The sequence below is a fragment of the Alosa sapidissima genome, chromosome 8 (genome assembly GCF_018492685.1).
Source record: "Alosa sapidissima isolate fAloSap1 chromosome 8, fAloSap1.pri, whole genome shotgun sequence".
In the NCBI taxonomy this organism is placed as follows: Eukaryota; Metazoa; Chordata; class Actinopteri; order Clupeiformes; family Clupeidae; genus Alosa; species Alosa sapidissima.
Window position 1 is genome coordinate 21,228,513 of NC_055964.1, and position 12,731 is coordinate 21,241,243.

General features: G+C 42.7%; 1 protein-coding gene across 2 annotated transcripts; it reads right to left on the reverse strand.

Moving 5' to 3' along the window:
* Positions 1 to 80: 80 nt before the first annotated feature.
* On the reverse strand, positions 81 to 12,098 carry mybbp1a (MYB binding protein (P160) 1a). 2 transcript variants are annotated; one of them, XM_042101473.1, is made up of 27 exons: positions 11,870 to 12,098; positions 11,359 to 11,454; positions 11,069 to 11,152; positions 10,885 to 10,959; positions 10,258 to 10,365; positions 9,342 to 9,532; positions 9,038 to 9,205; positions 8,187 to 8,304; positions 7,762 to 8,051; positions 7,360 to 7,473; positions 6,857 to 6,982; positions 6,410 to 6,613; positions 5,959 to 6,067; positions 5,742 to 5,832; positions 5,348 to 5,505; positions 5,082 to 5,243; positions 4,797 to 4,904; positions 4,509 to 4,682; positions 4,093 to 4,250; positions 3,715 to 3,849; positions 3,412 to 3,490; positions 3,129 to 3,260; positions 2,776 to 2,844; positions 1,523 to 1,636; positions 1,261 to 1,362; positions 1,040 to 1,164; positions 81 to 751 (listed from the first exon to the last, which is right to left on the reverse strand). In XM_042101473.1, the coding sequence occupies exons 1-27, from the start codon at positions 12,062 to 12,064 to the stop codon at positions 328 to 330; spliced, it is 3,909 nt and encodes a 1,302-aa protein (XP_041957407.1). In that variant the 5' UTR covers positions 12,065 to 12,098; the 3' UTR covers positions 81 to 327. The 2 variants fall into 2 exon arrangements, with proteins under 2 accessions (XP_041957407.1, XP_041957406.1); XM_042101472.1 differs by having other exon boundaries at positions 5,739 to 5,832.
* Between the last annotated feature and the right edge of the window lie 633 nt (positions 12,099 to 12,731).

Consider the following 12,731-nt stretch of genomic DNA (forward strand, 5'->3'; position numbering starts at 1 on the left):
TAGCTGTTTTTAGTGCAGCTCATACAATGTGCATACAAACGTATGGGCCAAAGCCAAGGGAAAGAAAGTCACAGACCACATTTTGTACATAAAATTAAATTAATTTTATGTCACATGTATATGAACCTTTCCGAAACATGTCCAAGATACACATCAAACAAGGTTGTGAAGTACACATAAATTGACATTAAGCTGCTCAGTCTCAGCTTGTGTATTAAAATAAAAACAAAACAAACAAAAACACAGGTGCTCCTCGGAGCAAGTTTCACAAACAGGCTATAAAGCCCATTAGGCTTAAAAAGACATCCCAAAAGGGAAGGTACTGCATCATTCACCAGCTCCCTTATTTCCTTTCTTCTTATTGCCCTTTTGCTTTGTTTTTTCTTTCTTGCCAGGCAATTGGTCCTCTGTTTTAGGCTTTCCAGCAGGTGACTGGTTGGGCATTTTAGGCTTCTTGGCAGGTGACTGATCTGATGCTGCCTCTCCTTCCGGATGTTTCCTTTTCTTGTTCTTTTTCTTGTTCTTCTTCTTCTTCTTCTTCACCGGCTCTCCCTCTCCTCCAGGTGCCTCAGTGGCTGGCTTGCTGGGTTGTGGGGCGGCGTCTTTCCCCTCCACAACTGCAGGCATCTTGCGATTCTTCCGCTTCTTGCTCTCGGGGAGGAAGCCTTTTTTCTTTTTTGCCTCAGTTTCTGGGGTTTGTTCAGCACTTGGCACTTCGTCAGCTTTTTTCGCCTTCACAATTTTTGGTTTTCTTAAAATAAAAAAAAATAAAAATATATATCAGTGACAGGCATTTTAATAGCTTAACTGCATGTTACAACATACAATATGTTCACAAGCATTAAAGCACTATTTAGGGATCCACAGCATCACCGAAATAACACGGACATACAAATCTAGTGCCATCTAAATAGGGCTACTCGTATGGGGCGTTCAACTAATATCCAAATAGGGTTTAAAGATGATAAATTGTGAAATTATTACAAACCCATTAGAAGCATATTAAACAGTACAGAATAGCGAATGGATATGAACTTACTGAACTCCAAAGAGCTTCATTACACTCCAGTACAGATCCTCCATCTGTCCAGACTTGTGGAAATCATGGTTTTCACTCATAGACTGCAAAGCCACCTGGATTGGATCGGTGTTCACTTCAAGTTTCTGCTCAATAACAGACAAGGCAGTTTGTTTAACTTTCCTTAAGAACATTTCACTGTCAGATTAAGTAGATCAGATTAAAGAAATGAACATACACACCTGATTACGAATGTTCTTCACCAAAAACAGAGATAGTTCCAGTGCTTTGATGACCTTCTCTTGAACAATTTTATTTTTTACCTCCAGTCCTTGGCCAAGACTCTGAAGAAAGGGTGGAGAGCACAGAGGGTTAGATGAGGCCGAGGTCAGGATCACTACTGACAGATTAGTCAAATCAATTCCATTGGAATCAAAAAGTGTGACTGACATTTAATCACACTACCCCCCCCCCCACACACACACACACACAAAAATGACATACTTCTGTAAGTTTTTCCATTGTTTTCTGACACAACTCTGTCCATCGTGGTCCCGCCAAGAGCTGCTGGATCTCTCTGGACTGCACACCCCTCAGCATGATGGCACAGGCCTGGGCCTGGAGGAACAAAAAAAGAATTACTTCAGAAAAATAAGAAATTGGACTTCATTTTTACGTAGAAATTCCTATGGAAACTAGTGTTCCTATGGAAATTTATCTAAACACTATCGACTCTCTCAAAAATAGTATATGGGCTTCCATACATTCCTGTTTCTATTTCTGGAGAGTAGGGATCGACCGATATGGTTTTTTCAGGGCCGATACCGAAAGGTGCATGCGTGATGGCAAGTGTTACGGTTGAATAGTTTAACAAAACAGTTGTAAAATAGTTTTTAGGCTATTTAAGCATGCAATTTGTGTCCATAGGCTATAAGCTACACTTCTGTGAGCCTAAAAGGCACGTAATAGCCAGCTAAGGACGCGATTTAGTTCAGGTCGGATTAAATTACGGCTGACCCTGGGTGCCTGTAGTCTTTTCTGACAGTCCGTCAAAAAGCAGCAACTAGACTTTTAGACGTTCGCTATCGCATAATTTAGGTCTTGTCTACTATGTAGGCCTAAGGGATAACGTCCGCCGAGGTGTCCCGTTATTAACAATTAATTGACGAGGCGGATGCAAAGAACTCCCGACGCGCAGCACCCGAGTTTGTAGGCCAACTAGTAAACGGTAGGCGATCACTAACGTGCACTAATCAATCGGGAATTCGCTAAATCAAGGAGGTGGGTGCTTTAGGCTACTTATTGATCCGGATCAAAGAGACAATAGCTTACAAAGTGGTGTTTTTGTAACTTCACTGTAGATGATGATGATTCACATTGCAACTTCAGCAATGTAAGGTAGGCCTACCTTCCTTACCTTCAAAAAATAGCTCCGTACAGCTGAAGCCCAGTCTACAATATGCCTCAGTAAGAATTCTAAACATTCTCTGTGTTCAGTATTCGATCCTGATTGGCTGCATTCGTGCTAACTAACAAATCAGACGGTGTAGTGGGCGGGACAATGCTCTCGACCACAGAGTAGCAAATGCAGGGAGTGAGAGACGCTTTACAGACAAAGTAGCGCGTTTCATTCTTTATCCATTTCAGTATCGGCTTATCGGTGGAAAAAATGACCGATACCAATTATTATAAAAATGCTAAATATCGGCCCGGCCGATAATTGGTCGATCCCTATTGGAGAGTGCTATTATATTTACCTGCTGATGTTCTCTTACTCCTCCTGTGATGTACTCCATCAACGTATCCAAGAGGTTGCTGCTAAAAATCTACAGCACATTGAAAAATTATATTTTAGATATATTTAGTGAATGACAAGAACATGATAAAACATTTCATCAGCACATCTCGGAGAACTACCTCTTCAGACTGTTTGCAAGTGTTCACAAGTATTTGCAGCAAACTCTAGATATTAACAAAACTGTTTGCAAACATTCTCCTATGTTTGCCAATTTGAATGCACCTCAGATGCCTCTGCCAGTATCGGGAGCTATGAACTCGTTACACACACACACACACACAAGTAAAAAGGTGAAGCACATCGGTAACTCACAGGGAGTCGATTGAAGAGGTCGATGAACATTGCTCCAGTGAGAGGACTCTTTCTGCGAGTCATGAAGGAAACAAGAGCCTCCCTGAAGAGACCAGTCACTCTCTCCACATCCAGGTTCCCCATTGCCTTGCCCTGGGACAAAGTCATGCTCATAAGTAAAAATTTCAGCTCAGGTGCTAAACATACCTGAAAAGATTTATCTTCAGATACATTTGTCTGCAACAGATTCTATACTGATGATGTACATCTCAAACATTTCAGTTCAATGCTTCTTTTCCTTTACCTTGCTCTCAGCAGGCTCCTGCTTATTGCCCCCCTCTGGAGGCACACCTCTCAGCACCTTCACCATGTACAGGGCAGCACTGACACACAAACGCGCACACACACACAAAGAAATATTAACTAGAGAACCACTTAATTAGAGCTTGTGAAAGACTTCTTGTTTTACTGGGCACAGACCAGTATGGGTCTCTGAGCAGAACAAAAAACAAAAACTTAAGTGCAAACACAAGAGCCGGTCCTGCTAAGCCTGACTGGGCCTTACACCAGGTGTTCTCATTGCACAACTCAGCTATGGCATATTCACCTGAAGTAGTAGAGAGCGACAGCGGAGTCGGAGAGCTTCTGCGCCCTGGTGAGTAACCTTTCCAAAAGGTCATGAAGCTCTGCTTTACGGTCATCCACATTCTTGCAGTATTGCTTTCCCCTGCACAGTGTGTTCCTGTTCAATGGTGAATACAATAATCATTGTAACGGCATAATGGATGTGAGCTATATTCAAATGGTTAATTCAGCACATCTCTTCAACAGTACAGAAAATTTGCATCTGCACCATCTTCCTTTATCATGTCTATTTTGCAATGACATGATGTTTTCCGACTAGCTCGCATTTGGCTCTTCCCCCTAGATTAACAGTCAATCTGAAGCCAAACTCACATTAGCACAGCACACTGCGTTTCCTTACTTGAAAATGTCTGCTGCCTTGCGCAGGAAGTCCACTTCCTGCTGCTCTTTGCCGGAGCTCATCCCGCTCTCGATGACCGTTAGCAGCGGCTCGATCATCCCCAGCACCAGAGGGTTGGCTGACTGCTTGTCAAGGAACACCTCCACCAAGTCCAACACCTGGGGACCAAAGGAACACAACAAGCCCTGGTCACACACAGCATTCCAAAACACGTTGCAGTTTCAAGCAAGGTGCAGGACAACAGTAGAAGGTTCCAATAGCATAAGGAATGTGGGACTCCATGTTCCATTTCAAAAAGAGGTTATTTGACACAACCAAGTGAGTCATTGATTGGCTCTACCATCTGTTCAATAGAAGAGAACTGAAATGAACTCTACAAGGTGTGAAACAGAGAAACTCCTCTTTGAAGAACCTACTTTGATTTTAAAGTCTCTGATGAGGGCCTTCTCTTTCCGCAGCTTCTCCCGCTCATCTTTCTTGGCCTGGATGCGTTTCTTGTGTTCTGCAAAGAGACTGGCAATGCTGCCATCCAGCTTCATCATGGCATCATCATCCAGCTCCTCATCATCACTCTTGTCTGTTTCTGTGGCCTAGAACCCCCAAAATAAACGTAAGCATTTCAAAAGAATAGACACAATTGTTGTAGTTCCAGGTCTGTTTTTTTTAAGAACGATTTAGGGTGCTTCAGCAATAAGAAGACTCACCATAGCATTCTGGCCTTGCAAAACTTTCATCAGCTCCAAGCGGAAGTTGGGATCAACTTCTTCGTCGTCATTGATATTATCGTCATCATCAGAGTCGGACTCCTCTTCCTATAAAAGGAAATCATTATGTTAGGGTGACCTAATAGGCTCATTTGACTTGATGCAGCACTGTGCAAATCTGGCTGAATGTGATGCATGCTGGACTTGAGAATGTCTCCTAAATGATAGTTTTAAAAGAGTTCAACAAAATCAGTTATAGCCACAGTTATTTGCTGAAATACTTACTTCCTCATCTTCCTCATCTCCTTTGACCTTTTGGTCAGTTGCCTCATCTTCATCATCCTCCTCGTCGTCAGATTCATTTTTTCGTTTCCTTGTGTTGTCCGTTTCTTTTTCATCAGTCACTACAAGTGCACCATCCTCCGTCTCTTTGCTTGGATCAAGGACCTTGAATTAAAAGGGGGGAAAAAAAACATTCAGAATATTGTCACAATGTTGTCTTTGCAGTAATCTCATCTTCACATGTTCCTCTCACTGTGGGTCCTACTCACATCCAGGATGGCGGTGATGGCACCCTGATTGACGTGAGGGCAGATGCGGCCGAAGACGGTCTTGCAGACCTGCCTGATGAGCCGGCTGGGCTGGGACAGGAGGGACAGCAGGATCTCCATCAGCACCTCCACCCAATGGGGCTCCTCCTCCTCCTCAGCTGCGGGACATCCAACCACAGCACATGTTTAACATCTCCACACAGACTGGTGGACAGACTGTATTTCCGGACATTTTGAAATCATAGTATGTCCTGCTCTCTGTTGTCATAGTGAACGCATGGCTGTTTGCAGTGAAGCCGCCTCGTAATTTAGTCACGGTCAACAGAGGAAGATAATGTAATAATTTGCAAACGGTAAATAAGCTATCGAGCACTGACATGATTTGACTCACCACCAGTTTTCTTCTTCCTTTTAGACTTCCTGGCGTTCACTTTCTCCATGCAGCTCTGGATGTCCTGGATGAGGTCCACGCTCTCCTCAGGGGCCTGCACACACACACACACACACACCGCATAGCAATTGAATTGGAAATACCAAACTCTACACATCACTTCAAAATTACAAAATCAATTATTTTTCCCTCTCAGCATGGCAGAACTTCTTCTAGTTACCTTGAAAAGGTTGATGCCAACGAGCAGGAAGAGAAGCTGAAACGCAGAGACCTCTGGAGTTGCACTCTTCTTGGCTTTCTTTTGCAGGGATTCGACGGACTTGATCATGCTACAGAAGAGGACATATACACAGGACAGGTATTAAATTCCTTGTGCTGTAGGTAGGGGATTTCCCACAGTGCCCAATCAACAACCAAACCTATTTAACATTACACAACATGAGGCAGGACAATGCACAGTTGAGTATTTGTGCAATCCAGAAAGAACATATAACTTCAAAGTGTGGAAGACCCACCTACAGATATTTCAATACATAACACATTTATTGTCATTTTGCAAATGCTCTTATCCAGAGTGAACTTAGGTTTGTCTGGAGTGACTTTACAGTGTTCCATTTGCCAGTTCAGATCCCCAACCAGCAGAATATCTTATAGTAGTATGACTGATGTACCCGTCCCAGGAGCTTTTCTGCTCTGCACTGAAGGGCTGGACACACTGGATGTATTTGTTTTGGCTCAGGAGCACGTCGCCGTACTGGACCAGGCAGTAGAGCCACGAGCTGCCGTCGGCCGTGACCCCGTGGAGCAGCTTCTTGGGGGCAGCCTCTTCACTGGACTCCCCCTGCACCGGGAGGTGGTTTAGGTGTTGGAGTAACCTGGTGCAGAGAGAAACAGCTGTAAACATGATGCATTTGACCCCTGCCGTTCTCATTTTCAAATCCTACAACTATACCAGTGTGAAATCTGATACATTCTCTTATGTTTAGAATTTGACATTAAATTGCTTTGTGACGTGTCTTTGTGAACCCTTTTCATAAACACAAGTTGAACGGAATATCACTAGACTTGGATGAAGATTTCAGAAATGTGTACAAACTTCTATGAAGAACGAGTCTCACCCAAAGAAAGAGGAGAAGACCACTGCTCGAGTCTTCTCATCCAAAGCTACAGATAGCATAACCTCTGTCTCTGGTATGTCTGGAGTTGATTTCTTGGCAGTGAAGAACGCATGGAAGAAAATGAACCTGTAATAAAAGTAAAAGAGCATTTCAGTAGTTAACACTAACAAGTTTTGATACAACCAATCTCTCAAACCTTTTTTTCAATCACTGTTTAATTGAGGAAGTCAATTTTATTTTCATCAAATTTTCTTGGAAAACCACACACACACACACACATTGCGTAACGTCCCTACTCTACCAATCATGGGTGGGCAACTAAGAATCCCTAATCTGGAAAAAATCATATTCAGACAAGAAAACAAAAACAAAAACACTTACCACTGTAGAGGCCTAAAACAAAGCTGTGCAAAGGAGCCATGATCTTCCATCTTACAACTGCCACTGAATACAAAATGTACAGGATTGGCAAGGGAGATCTGATCCCTGACAACATATTTTACCTGGCAATGTCCATGACCAAGTCTTCCTCTTTCTTCACCTGATGGTTTTCCACAATGGAGGTCAGCCGGGGAAGAATCCACTTACGCAGACGGAGTACCGACTCATCGCTCTTCCTGAAGGACAACACGGTTTACAATAGTGGCCCTTTATTCTAACGTGTTCTTTGTTAACAAGATCAAAACACTGAGCCAAAACTACAGTAGCTGCTACATATTACGTACTACTGTACTTTTCCAAAAAATCTTGATAAATTAGAAGACAAGGACAAAGAACCATAACAAATAACAAAGATGTTAAATAAATGTATTTGTTTTTTGTGATTTTTGTGATATGTAATTACAGCTTTCAGTAGTAGACGTTTTTTTTGTTTGTGGGGGGGTAATCAGTACAGGAACACTTACTTCGCACTGGCCTCCTGGTTCTCCCTCTGCCGGCGTGTGGTGAAGTCCAGGAGGTTCTCCAGCTGCGGCTGAAGGAACATGCTCTTTAGCCAGTCCACATAGCGCTCCAGGGCAGCCGGCTGCAAGCACTCCACCACCTTCCAGAAGGAGGGGATGACAGGGTAACCCTGGTTTGTCAGCTGGGTGAAGCCCACCATGACTGCCAGCTGCTTGTCTGGGTCGGCACAGCCCTGCAAGAACTGCTTGACATACACGTCCATCTCTGGGGCAATCTTAAAGCGATCTGGTTGCTGCGGAAAACAGAACAAGAACATGAATGTTTTACTCTAAACTGCCACTGGCAAACATTGGAGAATTTTAGCATGAAAGAGTTGAATCTGAAGTTGGCCTTCATGAGCATATTATGTCTGATTGTCATGACCTACCTGAGCAACCACAACATGCTCCCCATAATGCCTCATCACCTCACTGGACAGGACTTGGCGAAGCTGTGGCACTGACAAATGTGTCAGGGCACTTCCCACCAAACGGAAGCACATGTAACTGTGAACACAACGCAAAAATCTGAGGAGAAGCTTACCCATTTCTTCATGAACAAATATAATGACCATATACAGCTGTTTCAGCCTACAAGAGGTTATGACAACAGCTTGCTATGGTTGCTGTGGATTTAGGCTACATGTACACTAATACGTTCATTTTCATTTTAAAATGGAGTTCAAACGATCTCCATCCATAAGAGTGTGTTCCGCTCTCTGTCCAGACTACACTGTGTACACACATATCCCATGACCCTTACCATTGGTCAAAATGCTCAAATTATTGTTGCCTCCTGCATATTTAGGCAGCTGTAGCATCGTTGAATGCATAATAATTAACTGAACAGCTGCCAGCCAAGACAGCAAGGTAAGCAAAGCATTTAATTTGTTATCCATGTGTGTAGTGTTGGAAGTCATGGATAAGTGCACAGCTTATTTCTTGTTTTCCAGGGTCCTTCCGAGAATAGTCACATGATAGGAGAATGACGTATCAGGGAGGGAAACATGAAGACAATGTGTGTATTTAAATCTTCATTTTCAGAATCTTGTGGATTTGCCCGTTTATATTAAAACGGTAATGACATTACATTTCAAATGAAATTGTGGCAAACAGCGCTTCCAAATCTATGCGTTTCACGGGCTCGAAAACACCAGAGTAATGTAAGTGAAAGGCGTGATAATCATAACAAAAGTGTTACAGATCCAAATAATGTAGAAATGCCCTTAGTGGTACTCACTGTAAAGGACCTGGCTGTTCATTCATCAGCCCCTTCAGAATAATGTCATTCCAGAAAAGATCAAATCTGTCCTCCCGCAAAGACACCTCCAGAAGGTCAATAGCCACAGGAGGAAGAAGCCGCTCTTTCCGGACTGAGTTAGCTGCTGTCTTCAGAACATCCACCAGCCTATTCAGACATTCATTAAAAGTTACATATATGGCAAGATGTGTGTTATGAGGTAAGGTAACTAAAAGACTGTTCTAATTGACTTTTCTTGAAGTCACTCACTCACTGACTATTCTTTATAATCCAAGACACTCACTTGGGGATGTTCTCCTCTGTGATGACCGTGGTGCTACCCAGGAGCTTTTTGAGCTTCTTGGGCTTCAGCACCTCGGGGAATTTCTGCATGGCCACCAGGAGGAGCTCCAGGTGCTCAGGTGTGCTGAGGGCAGAGGTCAGGTCGCTCTGCAGGGCGCCCAGCAGCATCTCCTCAAACACCTCCTGAGACGTCTGCGCAGACGCACACATATATACATACAATTACGATATGGCTAAGTTAGTCACACCACAGATGTAAGATGTCAATGTATTTATAGAGCACATTTAAAAATAACGGCAGTAGACCAAGGTGCTGAATCAAATACACCACAGCTACAGGATAAGGGATGCCACTGCTCATGTTCGCTCTTCCTGAACTTAGATCAGGATAAATCAAGTATCTATCTATCCATCTTACAAGAGAGGTGAAGATATTTTTGTCTATGCATATTTCAGTATACAACTCTAATGTGTCACCACTAAACAGTCACTATGGTCTATTGGTAATAAACATAAGATTTGGCACAGATAATTTCTGTCTCCACCATAGACATCCCACAAATACCTGAAAAAAGAAACTTTTACTTGCCATAAAGGCCATAACAAAACACAAGCATAACAGAGAGCAATGACTAAAACATATGGACACAAATGGCAAAAATATTCTGGAGACATGAAGCCAAAACTGATTAACCATACTGGCAAAAACGGAGCCAGAATCTCAGAGCCCACAGTAAGTTCTGTTTGTAAACATATAATGTGCAGTAAACAGAAAATCATTCAGGTCCGCCCAGAATTATTATTCATTTATTTTTTTTAATACATTTTTTACAGTGCCTTCACTGAGTGTGCGCTGTCCATAATAGTTTAATCACTGACAGACCTAAACAGATTATAAAATGTGAGTTAGCCCATACTTCAGCCAAGAGGTCCACCATAGTTTTCCTTGGCAGGTCCCGCAGGTGCTCTGAGAACTGAGAGATGCGCTGCAGGAGGCGAACACATTCCAGCAGGACTTGAGGCTCCTGATGGGGGGGGGGGGGGGGGGGGGGTTACATGAGAGAGGTTAACACACATTCTGTTGCAAGCACTGTCCCACATGAATGAACAAATCAAATCGCTGAGTAACTGCTTAATGCTTCATGGATCCTTTTTCTAGCAGTTTTTTAAGTTGGAGCCAACATCTCCCCACTATCCATTAGATGCCTATCCTGTTAGTACACTGTAAAAAAAACTAAAAAAAACTGAAACAAACAAATTGGGGGCAGCCTGTCCTCCAAACAAAAATGGAACACTGTGTGGAGTTTCTCTGAAAATTCTGAAAGGAGGGGTGAGCAACCTCTCGTGTGTTTTGTTTGGTCCTTGATTAGAATATAATGTTTGTTGTTTTGGACAAACGAGTCTGCTAAGAAATGGAAATATAAAACATAAATAAACACGTGCCATCACTGACTGCACCTTTCAGTTAAACTGACTGATCAACAGACTGAAACGTGGGCCCAAAACTGTTGCAATTCTGTGAACAGTGAAAATATTGCTCTTACCTTTGACAGTCGTGTAGACTGCGACAGGGCAAGCACACCAAAGAAGTTCCCAAATGCAACATTTCTGATTTGTTTCTGTTTGAAGGTATATAGATATTAATGTTATAGACAGAAATGACTGCACAGACAAATCAATAGCCTCACATAGATGGCCTAGACTGGTTCAGCCACGTTATTTACTCACCTTCTGCAGACCTTGTAGGTTGTTTTTCTGTTTAATCTGGTCGAGTATTGTTTGCAGCTGGATATCCTCAAACACACTCAGAAGCTACAGGGATACATAGAAGTACAACTTCAAGATACACCTTTCTCCCAGCAAAAAAATATTACAATGGTACAACTAACATCACATCTAAAGCCTACATCAGTGTGTTGGGCTAATGGCAGCCGTAACGCTACATGTCTATCATGTCATGATGTAGCACAGTCGGTCATGTGCAATATCTTGGTCAATCGACAATGAAACAAACTCACCTGAGCCAAGGCTAAGCTGTATCCTGTTCGCGCATCCTCCCTGGAATGAGAGAGACCATCCACCAGTCTCTTCAGCGAATACTGCAGCTCATCTGACTGGTAATGAACACACACAGGGCCACACTTAACACAATGTAACATTGCATAAGCTAAGCTTGAGATTATGCGAGGTTAAATAATTTTTGGAACATTATGCACCATGCTAATGAGTTGTCAGTGTGTAACATCGCCTTAATATGTAGGTTAGCTAGCTGTGTTGGCCAAATACGAACGATGTGCGCAAGCTTCGCTAACCCACGTGTTTAAAGTTACTGAGCCTGACAGGCTAATCAGCAACTAGCCTGCCAAACTGATGTACAAGATGCCATTACCAGTGACAACAGAAAAATACAAGCATAAACGTCTCGAACAAAGTGATATCAGTCAGGTAGTCAGATAGTGATGGAGACTGGGTGGAAAAATACCTCAGTTGTCAGTAAAGATACACACAGCGCTAACGTTAGCAAGTTACCTTCTCGGTTTTCTTTAGGTATTCAATCAGCCCTTCAATGGCTTTCAGCCTGATGTCTCGTTCAGGTTTTGCTATGTCCCAGAAAAAGTCAAGGAATTCCCTGTTTTGTTTGAGAATTCCCTTTGAATCTGAAACTTTTGGGCGAACTGGCTCGTTCTCAACCCCTTCCATGTCTTCATGCACGGTGACCGCCATGCTGTTCGTGCTGAGCAACGTGCATGACACGCATGTGCAGTAGAAGAAACACCAAAACAAGAAAACTACAAATTAAGACTTCCGGGACGCTTGACACTGCGCTTTCTTCAAAATAAAATACATAGAAAAGTGTTGCCAAAAGTGTGGTTTAAGATATTGAAATATTCTCTAATATCCTTAAAATATAGCTAATATATACGGTACAAACTATTTTGAAGATATCTTGTCCTGTGTGTCTAACTGCCACTTTTTTCCCATTTTCAGGAGTAGGCCTAACCTAGGCTACTTTCTTTGAGGATGGTGAGGAAGTGAGTGAGATGGACTGAGTGAGTAGCCTACAAACCTCTATTTACCTTCTGACTGGTGCCATCGAGATTCTCGGCCAAAATGAAAAGTGTTCACTGTCAAAAGGAATGCAATAGAGTCGGTGGAAGGATTTTTTATTCTTGTTTTGTTTTTCATTCTTGGTATTTTAAATTTCTCTTCTTTCCATTTCCCCATTTTGCATTCAAAAGTGTGTAGGCCCACTGTTACCAGGAGTCTGATACAAATCACCTAAGGACACTGGTGCACACAGTGACAGGCATTCTGAAACACTCTTGTGTTGTTTTAACTTTAACAGTTGACCCTTATCTCGCCTGGACCTGTATTACTTCAGTAGGAAGCC